Source organism: Coloeus monedula, assembly GCF_965178545.1.
Source record: "Coloeus monedula genome assembly, chromosome: 3".
NCBI lineage: Eukaryota > Metazoa > Chordata > Aves > Passeriformes > Corvidae > Coloeus > Coloeus monedula.
Window position 1 is genome coordinate 119082520 of NC_138783.1, and position 23193 is coordinate 119105712.

A 23193-nucleotide genomic window follows, 5' to 3' on the forward strand; every position below is an offset into this window, starting at 1 on the left:
GGAGTGCCCATGCCTGGAGGTGTCCCAGGAAGGGCTGGAGGTGGCACTCAGTGCTCTGGGCTGGGGACAAGGTGGGCTTGGGGCACAGCTGGGCTGGGTGTAACTCCCAGGGAATGATTTGAACGAATAACAAATGTGAAAACCATCCTGACTGAAATCTCACACACTTCTTCCCAAATCCTCGCAATTCACTGGCCCTGAGACAATCCCTACTACTGGACTGGGATCTATCCAGGCAAATAGGGGATAGATGGGATTTCATCTTAGAAAGAAAAAAGTCTTCAAAAAACCACCAAATGAATCTGATGGAATGAAAAGGAGATGTTGTGTCCAAATGAGCAGCTGAGCTGATAAAGGCTGGATGAGGTCCAAAGAGCTGATAAGAGATTGCAGTGGTGACAGCACCAGGACCCACGTGTGTCTCACCACTGCAGGAGTTGTAGCAAAGTCGGGATCATGGTCAGTCCTGAGGTTTTTTCCCAGGGCTTTTGAGTGATGTTACTCCTGCCAGACTCTGTGAATAACCCCCCATGTCTGTACAGTGTTTGTATTCATTTACTCTGTTTATTCATTCTGCAGAAGGAATTGTCTCCAGAACTGTTCCCTCTAACTTCCAGGAATGACACACACAGGTGAGGCCCTTCCAGCTGGGAACATTCCTGCTCTCTGAAGATCCACCTGCTCCATGAAACATGGAGATTTTCCCATTCTCAATCTGTGTTTCAGCTCCTCCCTTTTGTGCCAGGTGAACTGGTACCAGAAGCCTGGTGGGTGGGTTTGCTCTTTGGTTGGGAATGCTGCTGGAAGCACATTTGGGATCCAATAAACTGTAACAAACCTGAGTCTGCTCCTCTAAGTGCTTAAAAATGGTCACATCCAAAAAAAAATTGCACTTAAACTAAGAACTTCAAGCCTTTCCCTCCAGTGTTTGCTGCTGGATATGTCATAGGAACAGAGAGAGATCCCAGGATCCCTGAGGCTGGAAAAGCCCTCCCAGCCCAGCCAGGCCCAGCTGTGCCCCATGCCCACCTTGTCCCCAGCCCAGAGCACTGAGTGCCACCTCCAGCCCTTCCTGGGACACCTCCAGGGATGGGCACTCCAAACCTCCCTGGGCAGCTCTTGCCAAGGCCTGAGCTCCCTTTCCATGGGGAAATTCCTGCTGCTGTCCACCCTGAGCCTCCCCTGGCCCAGCCTGAGGCCGTTCCCTCTCCTCCTGTCCCTGTTCCCTGGCAGCAGAGCCCGACCCCCCCGGCTGCCCCCGCCTGTCAGGGACTTGTGCAGAGCCACAAGGTCCCCCCTGAGCCTCCTTTGCTCCAGCCTGAGCCCCTTTCCCAGCTCCCTCAGCCGCTCCTGGGGCTCCAGCCCCTTTCCCAGCTCCCTTCCCTGCCCTGGACATGCTCCAGCCCCTCCAGGTTTCTCCTGAAGACACTGAAGAAACGTCTTCATTAAATCCTACCTTTATTTTAAATTTATTTTCCTTCCCTGTTGCTTCTGAGCACAGAAACCCAAGCCAGCATCTTCCCCGAGCCAGTAATTCCAAAGGCTCAGCCAGGGAGACAGGTAACAGGATTCCCTCCCTTTGTGCTCCCCCGCTAAAAACTCCCCTTGCCCTGGCTGTGGGCTCTTCCCAGCTTCCCAAACCTCGTCGCATGGGGAGAAAAAGCAAGCGGAGAGAAGGAGAGGATTCGTGAGCAGCAGTGCAGCCTAACGGCCACCACGGCGCACACCCTGGGAAGCTGGAGACAGCCGGCTGCGGGAATGACCGCTGGGCACCTGGACAGTGGGCCCTGGGGGGCACCTGGGGAGTTCCTGGGGGGCACCTGCAAGACGCTCCTGGCTCAGGAATTCCTCAGCATTTAGCCCAAGCCAGGCACAGCGAATCCCGGGCCAGGAAGCCCTGCCCGAGCCAGGACAGACCCAGCGGCTCCAGAGCCTGGGCACAAAGCTGCCAGGAATGCACCACAAAGACCCCAGTGCCCTGTCCCGTCCCCCAGTGCCTTGTCCTGCCCCCCAGTGCCCATCCTCCCTGGCCTGAGCGGTCCCCGCAGTGCCCTGTCCCATTCCCACATCCCGCTGTTCCCATGCCAGGCAGCTCCGATGAGGATCTGCCATGCTTGCCCAGCAGCTGTTCCGGGTCCGTCCCCTCCAGTGCCTCACAATTTGCGGTGACAGAGCCGTGCCCCAGTGGCAACCGGAGCTGCCCGGGGACGCCAGCGGGGGCTTAAGAGAAATTCCAAGCACGAAGAAAACTCGAGCCATCTCCGTGTTCCGCCGGCTGTGTCCCGGCCTGGCCAGGGAAGCCGAACTGGAGAAGGGCAGCGCTGCCGGAGCTTCCCCTGGGAAGCAGCGGGAGATTTGGGGCGGTGGCTCGGGACTGGCACGACCCGAATTGCAGAGCCCTCGAGAGGAAACCTGGGACTGAGCCACAGCGAGCCCTGGGAGGTTTGGGGAGGTCTGAGAAGGTCGGAGAGGTTTGGGAAGGGCTGGGGAGCTCAGGGGAGCTCAGGGCAGGGCTGGGACAGGACCAAACCGGGACACCCGGCAGGGCCGGGCCGCGCTCCCCACGGCCCCGGTCCCGCTGCGCTGCGGCCGCGCCACCAGCGCCCCCCGGCGGCCACGCGCGGAGCTGCAGGAGCCGCGCCACCCCCGGGACCGGACCGGGACAGAACCGGGACCAAACCGGGCCAGGATCGGGACCGGGGTTCATGTGCTCGGGCCAGAACCGGGACCAAACCGGGCCAGGATCGGGACCGGGGTTCGTGTGCTCGGGACAGAACCGGGACCAAACCGGGCCAGGATCGGGACTGGGGTTCGTGTGCTCAGGACAGAACCGGGACCAAACCGGGCCAGGATCGGGACCGGGGTTCGTGTGCTCGGGACAGAACCGGGACCAAACCGGGCCAGGATCGGGACCGGGGTTCGTGTGCTCGGGACAGAACCAGGACAGGATCGGGGTTTGTATGCTCGGGACAGAACCGGGACCAAACCGGCACTGGGGCTGGTGTGGCTTGAGGCCGTTTCCTCTCCTCCTGTCCCTGGTCCCAGGGAGCAGAGCCCAATGCCGCCCAGCTGCCCTCTCCTGTCAGGGAGCTGTGCAGAAGGACAGTGTCTCAATGTCCCTGTGGAAAGCAGCACAGGAGCAAAAACACAAACCTGTTACCACAGATGCTCATTTTTCATCAAAAAAAAAAGTGTTCCCAAGATAGCACCACCCCTTCCTTCAACATTCCACGTTTTATTGAGTTTGGCTGGATTCAGGGTTGGTTGTGGTTCATGAGTTCAATAAATATTGCAGAACTGCCTGAAGCCCTGTTGAGCTCGAGCATGGAGTGGGTACAGGAGCAGTAAATTGATAAGAGGTGTAAAAGATCTAAGATCTACCTGGGGTGGAGAAATGGAGCTCCCTGAAAAGAGATAGCATGGCAGGTGACCTTCACCGATGGCATGTGCCCCTCACAAGATGGCACACAAGGACAGCACTGGCCCCCCTGCCAGGAAACTGCCTGAGCAGTTAGACTGAATCAGTGACTTTAATGCAGAATAAAATGCAGGGCAGCAGCTCTGCCTTTCCTGGCCCCACTGCAGAGGGATGTTCAGCCAGTGCCACGCTCTGCCCTGGCAGCTGAGGGAAGAGGAGCAACGGCCCAGGAAGAAACACCCCTTCCACCTGTCAGCTCCTCCCAAAGGCTTTCTGGGAAGACCAGAGGAGGGGACAAGGAGAGGGAGCAGCAGTGGGAGGAGGCTCTGGCAGGGTGGGAACACTCCAGGTGTGTCAGCTGGACACAGGTGCTCCTGTGCCCTGGCAGACACTGAACACACCTACCCCGGGGGGGTTCCCAGCCAAGGAAAAGGGACCAGCCAGGGGTGCTGCCTCCTCTGGGCCACGAGGAACAGTCTTTGGTGACTGCAAGGCACAGTCTGGAGTGCCCAGCACAGAGCTGTAAGTGGCACCAGCACCTCCCTGTCGTGGTTCTGCAGGGTTCCATGGAAGGCCACGCCAGAGCACGGAAATCCCTGGGAAGCCCAGCTACTGAAGCGATGCTCACCCTATCCCTGTGCCCCATCCCTGCGGATGGGGAAGCTACACTACCCCCCTCCCAGCCCCAGCCCTCTGCATCCTCACGTGACTCCGGACGCTCCCATCCCAGCAGCTCCGGCCAGACGGAATGGCTCTGCCGGAGCCGTGGGCGATCCCTTAGGAGCCACACATCAGGCACTCCTCCCTGTTCTCCAGGGAGCACACCATGGCTGCCTTGTTCCTCTCCTTCTCCTCCTCCTCCCTGGAGGCCTTCTCCCGCTCCCGCAGCTTCTCCTTGTTGAGGGTGAACTGGATGGGGTTGGCAGCCGGCTTTGTCCGGAGATAGTACATCCCGGTCTTGAGGCCCTGGGCACACAGCGGGAGCCTCAGGGCTGGGAGCAGCAGTGCAGGCACCCCCAGCTCTGCTGCTCTGGAGATACTCCAGGGGAAAACCGCATTCTTGGAAGGAAACAGCCATTTGCCTTTCCCAGAATCAGTGAGACCAACTTGCTGTGCCACAACTTACCAGTCCCTGTGTGCCAAATTTACCGGCCCCAGTTGTTGGGAACGAGCCCCCCCCGTCCCAGGTAGTGCCCCATTTGTCAGGAACAAGCCCCCAGCCCAGCTAATGCCCCGTTTGTGGGGAGGAAGCCCCCTGCTGTACCTGCTTCCAGCCATAGAAGTGCATGCTGGTGAGCTTCCCGTAGTTGGGCTCGGCGATGTGGATGTTCAGGGACTGGCTCTGGTCAATGAAGGCCCCTCTGTCTGCAGCCATCTTCAGGATGGTTTTTTGGGAGATCTCCCACACGGTCTTGTAGAGCTGCTTCAGGTCATTGGGAATCTCAGGGATGTTCTGGAAGGAACAGGAGGAGTTTCCCAGTGTGGAAAGCACTGACTGCACAAATATCCCTATTTATAACATGGAATTCTTCAGTGATTGCTGGGGCTCCAGCAGTCCTGACTGGAACTGAGGCTTGCACAGCTGAGCTCTATCCCTGAATCCAAACACAGAATCCCAGAATGGTTTGGGTCTAGAGGGAGCCTAAAGCTCACCTCATTCCACCCCTGCCATGGCAGGGACACCTCCCACTGTCCCAGGCTGCTCCAAGCCCCAATGTCCAGCCTGGCCTTGGGCACTGCCAGGGATCCAGGGGCAGCCCCAGCTGCTCTGGGCACCCTGTGCCAGGGCCTGCCCACCCTGCCAGGGAACAATTCCTGCCCAATCTCCCATCCAGCCCTGCCCTTTGGCACTGGGAAGCCATTCCCTGGCTCCTGGCCCTCCAGCCCTTGGAAATAGTCTCTCTCCATGTTTCCTGTTGGCTCCTTTAGGTCCTGGAAGGCCACAGTTAGGTCACCCTGGAGCCTTCTCTTCTCCAGACTGAACAATCCCAATTCTCTCAGCCCTTCCTTGCATGAGAGGTGCTCCATTCCTCTGATAACCTGGTGGCCTCCTCGTGACATCCTCTGTCTGCAAGCACCAAGCACACATGCAAACACCCTCAGCTCCCCCTCAGCAGTTCCATGTGGATAGGCTGGAGAGCAGGGAAAGGTTCTTCCCCCAGAGGCTGCTGGGCACTGCCCAGGCTCCCCAGGGATGCCCAGGCTGGGATTGTTGGGGTGTCCGTGCAGGGCCAGGGGTGGGACTGGCTGATCCCTGTGGGTCCCTTCCAGCACAGCAGATTCCATGACACCCCCTGCTACGAAATCACCCCTTTATCATCTTTCTGGTAGAGTGGGAATCCAGAATGAGCAGCACCTGCCTGGCAGGAATCCCTGCCCTGCTCCCCCTATACCTGGATGGAGCCATTGTGGGCGATGATCTGGTTCTTCATCTCCTCGTTCCACAGGCCCCTCTCCGTGAGATCCTTCAGCAAGTGGGGATTCACAACCTGGGAGGGGCAGAAGGCAAAAGTTTTTAAATGGTTGAACAAGATCCTGCACATTCCTGACAGACTCTCACCCCTGGAAGTGCTCCAGGCCAGGCTGGACAGGGCTTGGAGCAACCTGGTGTAGTGGAAGGTGTCCGTGCCCATGGCAGGGGCTGGAACTACATGATCTTTAAGGTCCCTCCAAACCAGTTTGGGATTCTACTGGACATGGCAAATTAGAAAGGGGAGTGTATGGAACTGCCCTGCATGAGGAACTCCAAAAGATGGGAAAAGGAGAGATCTTGCTGTGCCAGGGCCACTGGGCACAACCTGAGTTCCTAAAGAAGGGTGTAAACAAGAAGACTGATGTCAGGAGGGGAAAGAACAGAATAGGGGCAGGCTGAGTATTGGGAAGAAAACACAGCCACCTTTTCCTGCTGGGACTGGGGTCCCTGTCCCACAGCCCCTCCCTGCCCTACACAGGGAGGCAGGGCAACAATCCTGCTGTTCCACCTCCCCACTCCTGTCTGGGGTGATCCTGCAGCCAGGAGAAATGGAGAACACTGAGGGGATGGACACATCTCCCAACAGGGACAGACTCCCCTTGTCACCAGAGGGGTCTTTGCTAACTCCAGTCTCCTGAACTCAACTTGAACTCAACTCCCTTCCCTAACCAACAGACCCCTCTGGGCCTGTGGAGCTCTGCCATGGCCCCTTCAGACTTTTGAGTGCTTCACAGCTCGGTCTCAGCTGCTCTTCCCATGTCCCTTCCGTCACATCACCAGCTCCCCCCGAGCAGTTACTCCTGCAGCCCATCTTGAGGCCCCACAAAGGTTTTTCCCAGACAAAAGCAGCACTTGCTTATAATTTCACCTATTCCACGGTGACTGTGGAACACACAAAGCTGGACTCATGCAGCACCCAGTGCTCCAGGTCCCCTTGGTGCTTGGACACAAACATCCAGCTGAACTGAGCCCCCATGTGTGAGGCCTCCCCTTGTCTTCCTTTGTCATAACAAATAAAGAAACAGCAAAGCTCTTCCCAGAGCTTACCTGGAACTCCCCCGAGAGGACCCTGCGTGTGTAGATGTTGCTGGTGTAGGGCTCGATGGACTCATTGTTGCCCAGGATCTGGGCAGTGGAAGCCGTTGGCATGGGGGAAATGAGGAGGCTGTTCCTGACACCGTACCTGGGGGCAACGGGCAAAGTTAGGGAGCTGCAGCCAAGGGAGACAGGACAGAGCCAGGAACAGCACGGACTGGGAAATCCAGGATAACCTGCAAAGCCTTACATCACTCACAGGGAAAAGGGAAGCACCACTGAACTGGCACTGTGGGTCAAGTGGAAGTGGAATTAAGGGCTTTGCTATTTTCATAAATGACTCAGTCACAGGATGGGGTGCAGGGAAGACAATCTGCCAGGCACTGCTCAACCCACAGCCCTGAGGCAGAACTGAACCAGCAGCCCATGAAGAGGCTGAAACCTCTCCACACACAGGACAGGGGACAGATTTACCACATTTAAAAATAAGAGCCAAACAGAATTAGTCCATGACAGGCACTTCACACTTCAGTGATTCCTGTCTTCAGGATGTTCAAGGCTCAGCTTTTCCCTGGCAGCAGCAGGGGAGAGCCCCTAAGCCCAGCTCATGGCTCACTCCTCACTATGCTTGTTTGCTGATCCACTTGAGATGGAATTAGAGCTCAGCTAAAGCAGAGCAGTGAGGGTGGGCTCCTCTGCCTTGGAAGGACAAAAGTGAAAGAAAGCCACCCAAAAAACAGCTCTGAGGAAAGATCTGCTGGGGTGGAGGGAACACATGGGGCTGTTTTTACACTTGGACCCTACCTTTAGTTCTCAGTAGACAGAACATACCAAATTCATAACCAAGGCCAGGCTGGACATTGGGGCTTGGAGCAGCCTGGCACAGTGGGAGGTGTCCCTGCCCATGGCAGGGGTGGCACTGGATGGGCTTTGAGGTCCCTTCCAACCCAAACCATTCTGGATTTTATCTCACATCTACTACAAACCGTGCAGGGTTACTCACTTGGCAATCTTCTCCTTCAAAGCCTTCCAGTCCCAAAGGTCAGAGGGGGTGACGTTCCACATGTCATACTGAAGGATCTGAGGAACACAGTTTGGTCCAAATTAGAGAAGGCACTCTTTTCTCCATGTTTTATAAACCCCATTGGAAATGGATCTGCTATTCCTATTAACTCTTCTCTCCAACTAGATCTCAGTGAAGCTCCTGTGTGACCCAACAAATGCTTGATCTTGTGACTGCTCCAGGGCTTGTCTTTTCAAATCAGAGAATCACAGAAAGTATTCTGAGTGGGAAAGGACCCCCAGGATCACCCAGTCCCATCCCTGGCCCTGCCCGGACCCCCCACCAATCCCAGCCTGGGCATCCCTGGCAGCGCTGTCCAAACGCTCCTGGAGCTCTGGCAGCCTCGGGGCCGTGCCCATTCCCTGGGGAGCCTGGGCAGTGCCCAGCAGCCTCTGGGGGAAGAACCTTTCCCTGCTCTCAGCCTGAGCCTGCCCTGGCCCAGCTCCAGCCGCTCCCTGGCTGCTGTCCTTGGCCCAGGAGCAGAGATCGGAGCTGTCCCTGCGCTGCCCCTCGGGAGGAGCTGCAGCCCCGGGGAGCTCTGCCCTCAGGCTCCTCCAGGCTGAGTTGACCTCGGGTGGCCCCTGCAGACCCTTCCCCATCCTCCTGTCCCTCCTTTGGACACTCTCTTGGATCTTTCTTACACTGAGACACCCAGAGCTGTCCCCAGCACTGGAGGTGAGGCTGCCCCAGCCCAGAGCAGAGTGGGACAATCCCCTCCCTAGCCAGGCTGGTGATGCCGGCCCTGGTGTTCCCCAGGACAGGGATGGCCCTCCTGGCTGCAGGGCACTGCTGACTCAGATCCCACTTGCCATCAGCCAGATCCCTGCAGCAGCCCAGGCACAGGATCAGCCTTCCAGAGCTTTTCCCTGCCCCAGTCCCTAGCACTCACCCCCTTGCTGACCGGAGAGCCCTCGTAGGTGTCGTAGGGGCCCTGCTCCCTGGCCAGCTCACAGCTGGCCTCCAGGGCCCCGTAGTAAATGGTCTCGAAGATGTGCTGGTTGAGGCGCTGCGCCTCGGCGCTCTCGAAGGGGAACCTCATGAGGATGAAGGCGTCGGCCAGGCCCTGCACGCCGATGCCGATGGGGCGGTGCCGGCGGTTGGAGCGCTCGGCCTGCAAGGACAGCACAGACAGGGTTAACTCCAGCACAGCTGTGGGGGAAACCAGGCTGGGATGGGCCTCTGGGAGCAGAACCTCCTGCTGCAACGTGCCATGAGCTCTGCATCAGCACACCTTCCATCCTGCCCAGGGCCCCCCTGTCTGCTGTTTGCTGAGACCCAGACTGAGTTTCTTAGAACTCAGCATACATTGTGATTGTTTAACCCAGCCAGGATTTAGCAGTAAACACTCAGCACATTCTGATAAATGAAGACATTTAACAGAGCAGAATCGCAGAGTCACAGAACCACTGAGGTTGGGAAATCCCTCTGAGCCCACCAAGTCCAACTGTTCCCCAGCGGTGCCAAGGCCACCACTGACCACGTCCCCAGGTGCCACATCCACATGGATATTAAACCCCTCCTAGGGATGAGGACTTCACACTGCCCTGAGCAGCCTGTGCCATTTTCCATTATGAAATTTTTTCTAATGTTCAACTTAAACCTCCCCTGGCACAGGTTGAGGCCATTTTTTCTTGTCCTGTCCCTTGTTCTCTGGGAGCAGAGCTTGACCCCCACTTGGCTGCCCCCTCCTGCCAGGGAGCTGTAAAACCAACCAAAATGAGTTACACCCTCTCAGGATCTTTCCAGGATCCTTCTCTCTGTTCCACTTCCCACTCTGTTCCTAGTGCTGGTCTGTGCTTTATGGAAATTCTCACACATGAAAAAATTCCAATGGCAGAACCAGAGTGGGAGGCTTTTCCTACAACTGCTTCACTATGGAACTGCTCTGGGTTGAAGCTCAGGCAGGCACTGACAGGTCCCACCTGGGAACAGGTGGCTAACAGAGCTCCCAACAGATCTGTGGAGTTCCCCTGTGATTCCTTGTGTCCCACACTGCTCTGGGATTGCTCTGGGCAGGATTCAGCCTGCCCCAGCCCAGCACTCACCTCTGGCACAGGGTAGTAGTTGATATCAATGATTTTGTTGAGGTTTCGGACTATGACCTTGGTGACCTCAGCCAGCTTCTTGAAGTCGTAGGTGTGCTCAGGGGTCACGTACATGTTTAGGGCGATGGAGGCCAGGTTACACACAGCCACCTGCAGGCACAGACAGGGAACCATTGGGAATGGGCCAAGAACACACAGCTCAGCTCCACAGCAGCTCCCTGTCCAGACTACACAGAAACAACCCACCAGGGAACCTGCCAGGCTGGGAAAGTGCACCCTTTGATCCTCTGGCACCTCAGAAGTTGTGCAAAAGGTAACAACAATTCAGGAAAGTTCAGTAGAAATTGGTATGACTAGAAAAATCCTGCCCTGATCAGTTCTACTGCCTGGAAACCAGCCTTACACAGAATCCCAGAAGGGTCTGGGTTGGAAGGAACTTTCAAGCCCATCTTGTTCCTTGTCACTTTCCCTTTGAAGGGTGTCTTGTGTCATCCCAAATCCTCCACAGGAGCGGGAAGGGAACCCACAGTCAGTGGAAGAGCTGTGAGTACTCAGGTCAGAACTTTCTCAGCTGCCTGCTCCCTTCCCCAAGCAACAGTCAGCCACATCCCAGAGAGCTGTCACAGGAGCAGCCCCAGCTTTCCCCAACGCTCCCAGCTCCCGTTCTGCACCCACCTCCTCCTTGCTGGTGTATTCCACGATCTCGGTGCACAGGTTGCTGCACTTGATGGTGCCCAGGTTCTGCTGGTTGCTCTTCCTGTTGCAGGAGTCCTTGTAGAGCATGTAGGGGGTGCCAGTCTCAGTCTGGGACTCGATGATGGCGTACCAGAGCTGCTGGGCCTTCACCACCCTGCGCACGCGGCCCTGCCGCTCGTAACTGCAACACACACGGAGCCCTGTCAGCCCCAGAGCCCCCCCAAACCAGGGAAAGAGTCCTTTTAACTCCTCGGGGTCTGGGGCAGCCAAGGGCCTCCTCACTGCTGGGCTCTGAACTAGCACGGGGAGCCCTCACAGCAGGGCAGCAGCACTATCCTTGTTGAAGGGAAACAAATCTGTCACTACAGCAGTCACACAGCAATTCCACACAAAGCCACGGAGTGCTTTGAGTGGGGATCGCTCCAGGATGTCCCTCTAACAGGCTGAAATGGTCACTCACACACAGCTCCACCCTGACAGGTCACAGTGTGAAGGACACATCCCCATCCTCACATATTTATCAATCTGACAATGAGCCCAGTGGCCACTTCTGAGCCCCCTCCAAACCTGTGCCACAGCCCCAGATCCTGCGGGCAGCTCTGGGAGAGGATGGCACCACTTACAGGTCTGCTCACTCTTCCTACCTCTCATAGAGCTTCTCAAATTCCTCTCCCCAGACATCATCGAGGCCAGGACACTCATTTGGGCACATTAAGGACCAGTCCTGTAAGGAGGAAAAATATTCAGAGGAAATCTTCAGGCACTCTGTTAATTAAAGCTGTGGCTGCCCCTGGATCCCTGGCAGTGCCCAAAGCCAGGCTGGACATTGGGGCTTGGAGCAGCCTGGGACAGTGGGAGGTGTCCCTGCCCATGGCAGGGGTGGCACTGGATGGGCTTTAAGGTCCCTCCCAAGCCAAACCAGTCTGGGATCCTGTGAAATACAAGCAGGCATAGGAAGAACAGTGTACTGAAGAAATGCTGATGCTTTAAGGAAACCCCAGAGTCAAAACAGCCCAACAGTCCAAGAACATGTCATTGGCTGTAAGATTAAGCAAAGTATCCCACTGGAGTTGTCCAGCTCCATTCTCTGCCTGCACAGCCAAGTTCCCAAACAAGGTGCAGAAGCTCTTCCAGGAAGGTCCTGGAAGGAACAAGGGGCAAAGCAGCTCTGCAGCCCTTCCTGAGGTCCTTCCAGGGCTGCTCACCTGCTCCTCCACTACCAGACCTTTTCTGTGCCGGCCAAGTTCTCACCTGGTTGGTTTCCACTCGCTTCATGAAGAGATCAGGGATCCAGAGGGCAAAGAACAGGTCCCTGGCTCGCTGCTCTTCTTTCCCAGTGTTCTTCTTCAAGTCCAGGAACTCAAAGATGTCCAGGTGCCATGGCTCCAGGTAGATGGCAAAAGCCCCAGGTCTCTGGGACATGGAACACAACCTGGATCAGAACAAACCGTCCTTGGAAAGAAACCTCCTGCCCTGCTCCTGAGCGCACACAACACCCCAAACTAGCTGGGAACTGGGGGGCAACACCAGGGGAACACCAGACACCAACACAAGGGGAAAAATGCCCTTTTCTGATTATGTGTCACCCACAACCACTCCATCAGCTCCCTGATGTTCATGGGACAACCCTTCCCAGTGTGGAAGCTCTCCCATTACCCGAGGCTCCCTTCTGGACCCTCCTGAGAGGTACCTTGTTTCCACCTTGATCCACGTAACGGGCGGTGTTGTTGTAGACCCTCAGCATGGGAACGAGCCCGTTGGAATTCCCGTTTGTCTGCAGAGGCACAGGACAACCATCAGCACTGAAAAGCAACTCCCTGCAGGGGCTGGCCTGCATTTCCTGTGGGTCTTTCCTTGCTCTGCAGAGCTCTTATACTGATCAATGTCAATTATTTCCACTCCCATCCCCACGCTTTTTCTGACAAAAATGTATTTATCAGCTACGTGTCACAGAGCTAATAAAATGTCCCTTCTAACTTCTTGCCCCTACATTATGTCACCTAAAGGCTTGCAGGGTCTGCACACACTGTGACAAGAAACCCCAAACACACATCCACAGACAGTCTGGGGCAGCTAGAGACACAGACAGGCAAAGGGCTAGTGCACGAGTCTCTGGGCATATTGCTAGGGTGCCAATAGATAAACATTGGAATTGCCTGACCAAACAGTGGAGTAAGATGCTCTTTCTGGAAGGATTTCTATCAGGAAGCCAAACACCGAGGAAAACCAACCTTCCTGCCTTTGGCCAAGGGACTACTGAGGGAGGCTCACTGCTGTGTGAGCTGAGTGAGGAGCAGCACTGCTTTGGCAGCCAGAGGGAAGGCATTTCCTGGGAGCAGCAGGAGCGGCCCTGTGCTGGACACTCACCCCAGCAATGTAGCTGCCCGTGGCGCGGATGCAGCTCACAGCAAGGCCAATGCCCCCAGCAGACTTGGAGATGAGGGCACACTGCTTCAGGGTGTCGTAGATGCCCTCGATGCTGTCGTCCTTCATGCACAGCAGGAAGCAGCTGAAGGAAACAAATGGTGTCAGTGGACAAAGATGGGAAGGAAAAGTCACAAGTGTTTCACCAGGCTGCAACAACCAGGGCAAACATGGGACCTTTAATGTGCTCCACAAAGCAACCCCACAGGTGTGGAATAAAGGACAGCTTCAGAAAACAGCACGAGCAATACTCGTACTGCTGATACCTCTGCTACCAAACATGTTTAATCATAGGATCATGGAATACTTTGAGTTGGAAGGGACCTACAAGGATCAGAGTCCAATTTCTGGTCCTGCACAATCCCAGCCTGGGCATCCCTGGCAGCGCTGTCCAAACGCTCCTGGAGCTCTGGCAGCCTCGGGGCCGTGCCCATTCCCTGGGGAGCCTGGGCAGTGCCCAGCACCCTCTGGGGGAAGAACCTTTCCCAATACATTGATACAAACCTTTCTAAAAGATAATCCTCCCTCTGATATATATGATCTCAGAAGTCTGTTATGCTTGCTGCTTTTAGAAAAGAATTACCAGGATTTATTTGGTAACCTGCAGCAGACCATGCACATCAGGAACTTTCCAATATAATACAGCCATGGAAAGGTTTCCATTACCTCTAGAGTTTACAGAAACATGGGTATTTTTCCCCAAAGACAGCTAAAACTTGACAGCAGCTGCTCAGAACTTCATAAAAACACGCACAGAAATTCAGCTGCTCATTTCAGAGGCTGTGCAAGTGTCTCACTCGAGCAGATGTGATTCCTAAGCCTTTCCCCGTGCCCAGGAATGCATTAAGGAGAGGGAGAGCACCTGGAGAGCTGGGGGCGGTTGGTGCCCGCGTTGAAGAGCGTGGGCGAGGCGTGGGTGAACCAGCGCTCCGAGAGCAGGTTGTAGGTCTCAATGGCGGCGTCGATGTTGGCCTTGTGGATGCCCACAGACACCCTCATCAGCATGTGCTGGGGACGCTCGGCAACTGCAGTGGAACGGAATCAGGGAATTCCACAGGTTGGGGTGGGAAGGAGCCCAAAGCCCATCCAGTGCCATGGCAGGGACACCTCCCACTGTGCCAGGCTGCTCCAAGCCCCAATGTCCAGCCTGGCCTTGGCCACTGCCAGGGATCCAGGGGCAGCCCCAGCTGCTCTGGGCACCCTGTGCCAGGGCCTGCCCACCCTGCCAGGGAACAATTCCTGCCCAATCTCCCATCCAGCCCTGCCCTCTGGCACTGGGAAGCCATTCCCTGGCTCCTGGCCCTCCATGCCTTGGGAATTGTCTCTCTCCAGGTTTCCTGCAGCTCCTTCAGGCCCTGCAAGGCCACCCTGAGCTCAGCCCAAAGCTTCTCCTCTCCAGGCTGAACAATCCCAGCTCTTGCAGCCTTTCCTCCCAGCAGAGCTGCTCCATCCCTCTGCTCATCCTGGTGCCTCCTCTGGCCTCTCTCCAGCAGCTCCACGGCCTCCCTGTGCTGGGCCCAGGGCTGGGGCAGCTCTGCAGGTGGGCTCTCACCTGAGTGGGGCAGAATCCCCCTTTTCCTGCTATCCACACTGGGGATCAGCACAGGGATTTTGGGATGCCATGGCATGTGGCTGGGGCATGTCCAGCTTCTCACCCACCAACTCAACCCAGAGAGCCAGGGAGAAAGAAGACTCCATGTGACAGTCACAGACAGACACAGAGGTCACAGCAACAAGCTCCAAACACTGTGCAGTGGGACACTGGAGAGCCAGAGTTTTCAGGGAATCACACAGTGATTCTGGTTGGAAGGAACTTGAGCTCTCCAGCCCAGCTCCTGCTTGAAGAGCACCAGGCCTGTTTATTCAGGACTTTATCCCATCAGGCATTGAAAAATGCAAGGAACAACCTGCTCCAATGCTCAACGGCTCTCACGGAGGAGGGAAAAAACCCCACCTGTACTAACAGTTAAATCCAATCAAATGTCCAGTCAAGAATCCAATCATGTTTCAGCTTTATGATATTATAATTAATCTCTGACTCTTCTGGTGTCACAGGATTTCCAAGCCAAGGGCCTGCAGTGACAGCACAGTACCTAAACTTAGCTTCAATTTAATTTAAATTAACTCAAATTTCTTAAGAAGTGCTCAGCACTAGGAACAGCTCTTACCTTTGGAGTTGATTTTCAGCAAGTAGGAGCGTTCCAGAGTCTTTAAAAGAGAGGATGGATTTAGCAGACAGGCAGATATGGATTTTCTAAAAAACCCTGTTAACTCCAAACTCAACCATCTTCACACCCCTCATCCCAGGCTTCACCACCCCTGCACTCTGCTCCTCCTCTCTTTATTAGCTTAATTAGGTGATTAACGACTGAAAATACACAAGTCCACTGGAAGATTCCAACAGTGCTTTGGATTATACAGTGTGGAGCATGGGCAGGAGGTTCCACACCGCCCTGAACCCACAAGAGCTCTCTGGAGTCCCTGGAGCTATGGAATAGTGGAGCCCTCCCGAGAGCCCTAAACTCGAGTCAGGCCCAAAACATAGCAGCACAGATGAGCTGGTGTGAGGGCAGCACAGCAGCCCCTGGGGTGGTGTGGGGAGAGGCTCCAGCAGCAGGGGAGAGGATAAATGTGTGGCATGACACACTGAGAGAACTGCTCCACTAAACAGTGGGAAAAGCAGAAATCCCTTCTTTGCCTTATTAAGGATTAGATTATTTCCTTTAGGAAGGCATTTGACAACATTCAGTGTGATCTGCTGTGACTGCCCAACAGCTAAAATATTCCAACTGCAAGAAAACTCCACGATTTATGCCACTGGGCAGCTGCTCTGTGCCGGTCCCCCTCACCTTCACAGCCCCACTGATGTCCCACCTCCTCCTGTGCCCCCCTTTGCCCCAATCCAGACGATTCCACGAGCATTCCCACCCTTCCCACAGACCCAGGACAATGTGCTCTTTACCTTGAAGCCAAAGTAGTTGTAGGAGAAGTCTCTGTCATAGATGATGGCAGAGTTGAGGCGCTGGCAGGAAATAACAAAACTGACCTTTACAAGGTGTAACTGTTATCCCTGCCGGCACTCCTGGCCCCAAAGCTCTGGTGTGTAAGGGGCACAGAGCACAGGAATGAAGCACCAACAGCACTTCCCTCAAAACAACAAAAGCACAGCTTCAACAACCTTTTTTCACTCAGTTTTTGGCTGAATGTTCTGAAATCTAATTGGACAATGAGAAACGAAACACAGAACCAAAGGACAACTGGAACTTCCCAGCAGGAATGCAGACCTGGAATGAACCCAAATCTCTTCTGTCCCTCCTTGTGCTGCCTCACTTTGCTACAGCACAAGGTACTTTTTCTCAAGTAAATTACTTGTGCTGATTGTGGCAATGGGAACGTCCAAGAAAACAAATTCTACTAGAAAAACATCCTCACAGGAAGAAAATGCCTCCATCCCCTCTTACACGTTCCACTCATACCCTGCACTGGTTTCTGTGTTGGCTTTTTGCCCTAAAACAAACATGGCTTGCTTAAAAAATATGAAAAGTGAATTATTTAAGTATTTAAAATTGAGTGCGATCATTCAGAAGTGAAACAAACCCACTACTTACATCTTTGTTGGCCAAAACTATGTCGAGAGTTTCTTTGGAGATCATTGGGGAGTGCTTCCCGTTGTGAGGGTTGATGTAGGTGTAGAGATCCTCCATCACATCTGCAAGGGAAAGGGACATGAACAGGGCATGTCCAGGCCTGTACCTGCAGCACCTGGCACTGGGATTCAGGGATAGAAGAGGCAGGAATGCCTGTCCTCAGACACAACCCCCTCCAGCCCCTCAAACACACAACTGCTCTTCTACTGCTCAGCACTGTGAACGTTAACGATGCACTTCTCTTATAAATTCTGTTAAACCCCAGTGTAAGAAGCAACAAATGGGGAGTTAAGTGGGTACAACCTGATCTCAATCCATGACATTTTTCACCATTCCATTTCTACGGCTGCTTTTCACAAACCAGGCAATTCCATTTGCCTTGGGAAACTCGTGGGTTTCATCTCCATGGCATTTTCAGCCAGTCTGGGTCCTCAGGAACTCCCACTCGGGAGATTTCCATATTTCTGTGCTCCAAGCCTCCCACTCTGTCTCTCCCCCAGCCGCTGGAGACGTTCACCCACCACTGAAGACTTTCTTGGTCTCCTTGTGCAGGTTGGACACGGCGATGCGGGCGGCCAGGATGGCATAGTCAGGGTGCTTGGTGGTCAGTGTGGCCGCGGTCTCTGCGGCCAGAGTGTCCAGCTCCACCGTGGTGACCCCGCTGTACAGCCCCTGAATCACCTTCATGGTGATCTGTGCCTGCAAGAGGGAAATGCCCCAGCTCAGGGACCGCCAAGCCCCCTGGTTCAGATGGATCTCAGCGCCTGCAGCACGGCCTGCCGCGTGGGAAGCGGAAAGCAAACTGGGAGAGCTGGGAATGCTCACCTAGAGAGGGACTGGGGACAAGGGATGGGGGGCAGGAGCCAGGGAATGGCTTCCCAGTGCCAGAGGGCAGGGCTGGATGGGAGCTTGGGCAGGAATTGTTCCCTGGCAGGGTGGGCAGGCCCTGGCACAGGGTGCCCAGAGCAGCTGGGGCTGCCCCTGGATCCCTGGCAGTGCCCAAGGCCAGGCTGGACATTGGGGCTTGGAGGTGTCCCTGCCATGGCAGGGGTGGGGCTGGACGGGCTTGAAAGCTTCTTCTATCCCAAATCCTTCGAGGATTCTTTGTAAGGACGGTTTCCAGGCAATAGGATTGACCAGGCCAGAATTTTTCTGGCCACACCGATCTCTACTGAACCTTTGTGAACTGTTGTTACTTTTGCACAACTCATGAGATTTACAGCCTCACTGGGAACATTATCACAAAGTTTAGGAGGGTTACTGTTGGCCTGGGAAGCCTCTGGCACCAGCAGATCCAAGTCCCAAAGGAGAAACTGAGCCCCAGGAAGAGAGGTCACACACGACTGCAGAATAAATAAGAATTCAGAGGCATGAGGAGGCAGGAGGACTCAGAATTTCATTTCTGTCCTCAGCATCAACTTCCAGTCACTGAGGGCAAGTCAGGACACTTTGTGCTGTGGCCACCAAGTCACCAGTGTCCTCCTCCTGCTCTCCATCCCAGAGACTTTTGGGTACAGGACCAATGGCAGCTGTTTGATGGGTGGAATTTCAGAGAGGAGAATGGATCATGAGAACTTGGGAGATGGGAAGAGCCTCAACTGGTGACTCCACATGGCCAGACTGGGTCTGAGACATGCATAAAAATCTCACAGACATCAGTGGATCCAAGGGGGAGTCATCCTGGGCACAGGCTTTGGAAGGAGAAGCTTCCATGAGTTGGAGCAATGCCCACCCCAAATCCTGCACAGGGCAGAAAACCAAGCAGGGGTGTTGCAATGACAGGGAGTTCTGTCCTGGTGTTTGACCAGGAGGGGATCCAGAGCTACTTCCATATGGCATTGCTAACCTGCCAAATCCAAAATATGGGAACTGGAGCAACAAACCCCCTTTTTTTAAGTACCAGGGGCTCAACAGCTTCCCCAAGGTTTGAGGGGAAAGGGGATTTTCTCCTCCGCAGTCTCTGCACCTGGGAAGAAAACCCCTCAGAACACAAACACCTGGAACAAACACATTCTGGATGCGTTTGCCAAGAGTTCATGGAACTACAGAATATCCCGAGCGGGAAGGGACCCACAGGGATCCTCGAATCCAACACAGGGCACCCCAGGAATGCCTGCCCAGGCTTCCACCTGGCTTTTGCCCAGGAGAAGCTGGGGTCAGGATGGGAAGGCAGAGGAGTGGCACTCACGGGATCCACGAAGTCGGCGTTGAGGCCGTAGCAGAGCTTCTGGATGCGCGACGTGATCTTGTCAAACATGACCCGCTCCTGGCGCCCATCTGGGGACAGAGCCCACGGCACACCAGTGCCACACCAGTAAGGACCAGTTCAGCACAGAATGCTCCGGCCCAGCCCATCCCATGGGGGAATTTGGCGTGGGAATCACCAGGGACAGCCTGCTCGGGTGGGGTACAAGGAAAGGGGAGGCTCTCCCTCACCCCAAGAACTCCCACCTAAAACTGCACAAACCCAATTCCCCGGGGTGGGGACCCAGCTGAGGGTCACCCCCCACCTCAGCCTGGGGACCCCTCCCCTGGCCCAGCACCCCTGGGACCAAAGGGGTGGGGACCAAGCCCAAAGCTCCTGCCATGGGACCCAAAACAAACTGAGGGGTCTCATCCCTCACTCTTGGTGTCCTGGGGGGAGCTCTCTCACTCTGGGCTCCCCCCAAAGCCGAGGGGAGCCCATCTCCTTGCACCAGATACCATGAGGGACCTTCAGAGCTGAGGGGATCCCATCCATCCTCCCACTCTGCTAAAAAGAGGGGGGGGGGACCCTATCTGCTCTCTATGGGTGCCATGAGGGGAACCCCCAAAGCAAAAGGGCGTCTCATCCCCTCACACCATGTGCCATAAGGGAACCCCAAAGCTGAAGAGGTCCCATCCCTCACGTGCCATGAGGGACCCTTCCAAAATGGGGCGATTCCCATCTGCTTACCTTGGGTGCCATGCAAGGGACCCCCAAAGCAGAGGCAACCCCATCCTTCCATGTGCCACGAGGAAACCCCAGAATGGGGGAGGGATTCCCCTCCAGGTGCCACGAGGGACCCCCAAAGCCGAGGGGTCCCATGCCCACACACTGGGTGCCCTGGACAGGACAGTGCCCCCCATCCCCGACACTCGGTACCGTGAGGGACACCCCGAGGAGCAGGGGGACCCCCCCCCAGAGCAGCGGGGCGCCCCCGGGGCGGGGGGAGCGCTCACCCCGCTTCACGACGTGCATGGCGGCGGCGGCGGCGGGTCCCTCTCGGCGCCTCCCGCTCCCTCCGGGCAGCTCCGCGCCCGCCGCTTCCCGCGCCCGCCGCGCGCGCCCCGCCCCTCTGAGGCCGCCGCCGCCGCCATCTTGCCTCCGGGCACGGCCCCCTGCTTCGCCCCCTCCCCGCACCGCCACGCTCCCGGCGCTGTCTGTCGCCGCTGGCGGACACTAATCCCGTCCCTCATCCCGGTATTTCCCCCGCTTTCTCCCCGGGAATCGCCGCCCCGCCGGGGAACACGGCGAATCCTGCCCGCTTCAAAGATGGCGGCGCCAGCGCTGCTCCCCCCCATAGGGGAGGAGACGGAGGGACAGGACAGGGCCGAGGGCGCCAAAGACAGAGCCCGCGAAGGGACAAAATACCCCCGTCCTAAAACGCCAAAACAATAACTATGTTAATTCTAATTACCCTAAATCAAGGGTCAGGCGTGGAATGTGCGATTAAACTTTGGATCCCACTGCCCAGGGAGGTGGTGGAGTCCCCGTCCCTAGAGGTGTCCAAGGAACAACTGGACAGGAACAATCTGAGGCTCCGCTGTGGAACGGCCGCGGTGCCGTCGGTCTCTGGCCCAGGGTGAGAGGAGCAGCAGGGAAAGAGCTGAAATGACACAAAGTTCTCTCCCAAGGTCAAAAGCAGCAAAGCTGCAGCTGCAGAGCCTCCAGCCCTGAGACACCAACATCAGGAGGATGTGGAGCTGCTGGAGAGAGCCCAGAGGAGGCCCCGGAGCTGCTCCAGGGCTGGAGCCCCTCTGCTCTGGAGCCAGGCTGGGAGAGCTGGGGGTGCTCACCTGGAGAGAAGGATCCAGGGAGAGCTCAGAGCCCCTTGCAGGGCCTAAAGGGGCTCCAGGAGAGCTGCAGAGGGACTGGGGACAAGGCATGGAGGGCCAGGAGCCAGGGAATGGCTTCCCAGTGCCAGAGGGCAGGGCTGGATGGGAGATTGGGCAGGAATTGTTCCCTGGCAGGGTGGGCAGGCCCTGGCACAGGGTGCCCAGAGCAGCTGGGGCTGCCCCTGGATCCCTGGTAGTGCCCAAGGCCAGGCTGGACATTGGGGCTTGGAGCAGCCTGGCACAGTGGGAGGTGTCCCTGCCATGGCAGGGGTGGAACAAGATAATCCTTAAGGTCTCCAACCCAAACCATTCCATGGTTCTGCAAGTCCTGTGAGGGCTCAGAGGCAGCAGCACCAAAGCACTGCTGAGGTTCCTGTGCACAGTCCAACCCTGAACACCGTCAGTTCCTCTCCAATCCCAGTCTGAATGGCTCAGGAACCAGGAGCTGTGGCACTTGGGAGCCCAAACTGGCTGGAGAACATCTCCTGTTTATGGTTTGCAGCCTGTGAGGTGCCTCTTTCCCCGGATCTTGCCTGCCCGCAGGGTCGGGCTGAGCTGCTCCCACTTTGGGGGGAACAGGAAGCGGAGCCAAAAGCAGCACCACACCGGAACTGCTGGGGTTTGCTCCACGAGAGAACAATTAACCAGCAACGTGCAAGTTACCCTTGGGCTGAGGCTGATCCTGAGAGGCTCAGAGAGAGAACCCAGGGCTCAAAGGGGCTGGAAATTCAGGTTCTTATTGCTTGTGGATGGGGCACTGTCCCTTCCCAGGTGAGGGCGCTGGTTCCGTTCAGATTCCAAGCCAAAATGCCACTGCGGGTTCCTCGGCCCCCAGGTTGGTTGGGAAGGTGCCCAAAGCACCGGGTGAGTCTGGTCCTGCTCAGAGAGAGCCCAGAGAGCCCTCCCCTCAAAGATGGTTCACGGGGAATGTTTGGGACTGATCAGGAAATGGGAATAAAGTTGGGGCGGTGTCTCTGTTTCATCGGAAAAGGTCCTGCAGAAGGAAAACAATCCCAAATAGCATTTTGGTCTGTCTGGAGCCTGAGCTGCACTCACAGATGTCTGCCCCTAAGTTCTTCTCCACTGACTTTTACTCACCCTTTTCTGAAACCAGGAGCAGGCAGAGCAGTGCTTTCATTTGTGAGGCCGAGGGTGCAGAGGAAAACCACGGTGCTGCCCCGGCACAGCTTCCACGGGGTCCGGCCCAAGCACGGCACCAGCGCTGCGGAGAGGGGCCCTGGGCAGGGAACGGAGCCATTTCACCAACTCCTGAGGCCCTGCAAGGTTTCACCTCCGCCCAGCGGTGCTGGAGAGCAGCCTCTGCACCCCCAGGGAAATGGAGATGTTATCCCTGTCCACAGCTGGCAGGAGGGCTGGGGACAGAGCAGGTGTCCTGAGCCCTGCCGCGCTGCCAGAGCCGCCTGGAGATTCCCTGGATGCACACGTGGAGGCAGCCGGCCCTAATGAGTGTTAATGAGCGCTAACGAGCGCCAGGCTAAGGAGGAGCCAGCCCCAGGGAATGTGGGGTTTGAAGGAACCGCGAGGGCTGGAGTTCCGCCGGAGAGGCCGGGCTTGGGAAGTGCCGATTTCTCCCCTGGAAAATGGGCTTTTCCAGAGCAAATGTGGCCAGGTTGAGGCTGCAGGGAGCAGATCTCCGAGAGGGCTGTTGGTGGGACAAGGTGTGTGAAGGTGGAGATGTCAGTGCTGGAGGGAAACACCGGGATCTGCTGGGGGCACGTCCCAGGGGATGGCTGCTGGCTCCCCTTGTGCCATCACCATCCCCCGTCCCGGCAGGTGCCGATCACCGACCCCAGTGCGTATTTCATTCTTATTCCTGGAAATGTCCTCCACCTCAGAGGTGTTTCTGGGGGGCTCTGTGAGCAGGACCCGCTGCCCATGGAGTTGTCACATCTCTTGAAGCAGTCTGGGGGTGGCTGTGTGTCCCTGTCCCAGCTGCCAGCAGTGTCCCCATGGCAATGGCAATGACAGGATGACCCCGGGGTGGATCCCACCAGTGCCTCCCAGATCAGCTTGAGGCCAGCTCCAGCTGCTGCCAGTAAGCTCCATTTTCTATTTTCCATGGCTGTGGGCTGGGCTGGTGCCCACTGTGCCTGTGGAACTGTGATCCAATTCCCATGGGAGAGGACTCTGCTCACGGCTCAGGAATCGCAGGGCCCTGGTGCAGGCGGGAGCTGGAGTGTCCCTCTGTCCCCACTGACCTGGCCGGGAGCACATCCCCAGCAGGCCCCCAGTGCCCTGATCCCACTGTGCTGGAAGCCTGGAAGGGCTGGAAGAAGAGAGCAGCAGCCAGCAGC

General features: G+C 56.4%; 1 protein-coding gene across 1 annotated transcript; it reads right to left on the bottom strand.

Annotated features, from left to right (window-relative positions):
- Positions 1-4086: 4086 nt before the first annotated feature.
- Positions 4087-20104, bottom strand: RRM1 (ribonucleotide reductase catalytic subunit M1). Its single transcript, XM_082279064.1, has 19 exons — positions 20003-20104; positions 18990-19078; positions 17323-17500; positions 16763-16863; positions 16117-16176; positions 15323-15362; positions 14017-14179; positions 13098-13239; positions 12421-12504; positions 11982-12143; positions 11375-11454; positions 10710-10911; positions 10035-10184; positions 8879-9100; positions 7930-8006; positions 6939-7074; positions 5812-5907; positions 4683-4871; positions 4087-4384 (listed from the first exon to the last, which is right to left on the bottom strand). Exons 1-19 carry the CDS (start codon positions 20019-20021, stop codon positions 4196-4198), a joined length of 2379 nt encoding a protein of 792 aa, XP_082135190.1. The 5' UTR covers positions 20022-20104; the 3' UTR covers positions 4087-4195.
- Positions 20105-23193: the final 3089 nt, after the last annotated feature.

Coding starts and splice junctions, on each gene's coding strand:
- RRM1 (XM_082279064.1), bottom strand. Junction 8,007..8,878: donor GCTCTCCGGTCAGCAAGGGG/GTGAGTGCTAGG, acceptor TGTGTTCCTCAG/ATCCTTCAGTATGACATGTG. Junction 4,385..4,682: donor ACTTCTATGGCTGGAAGCAG/GTACAGCAGGGG, acceptor CTGTGTGCCCAG/GGCCTCAAGACCGGGATGTA.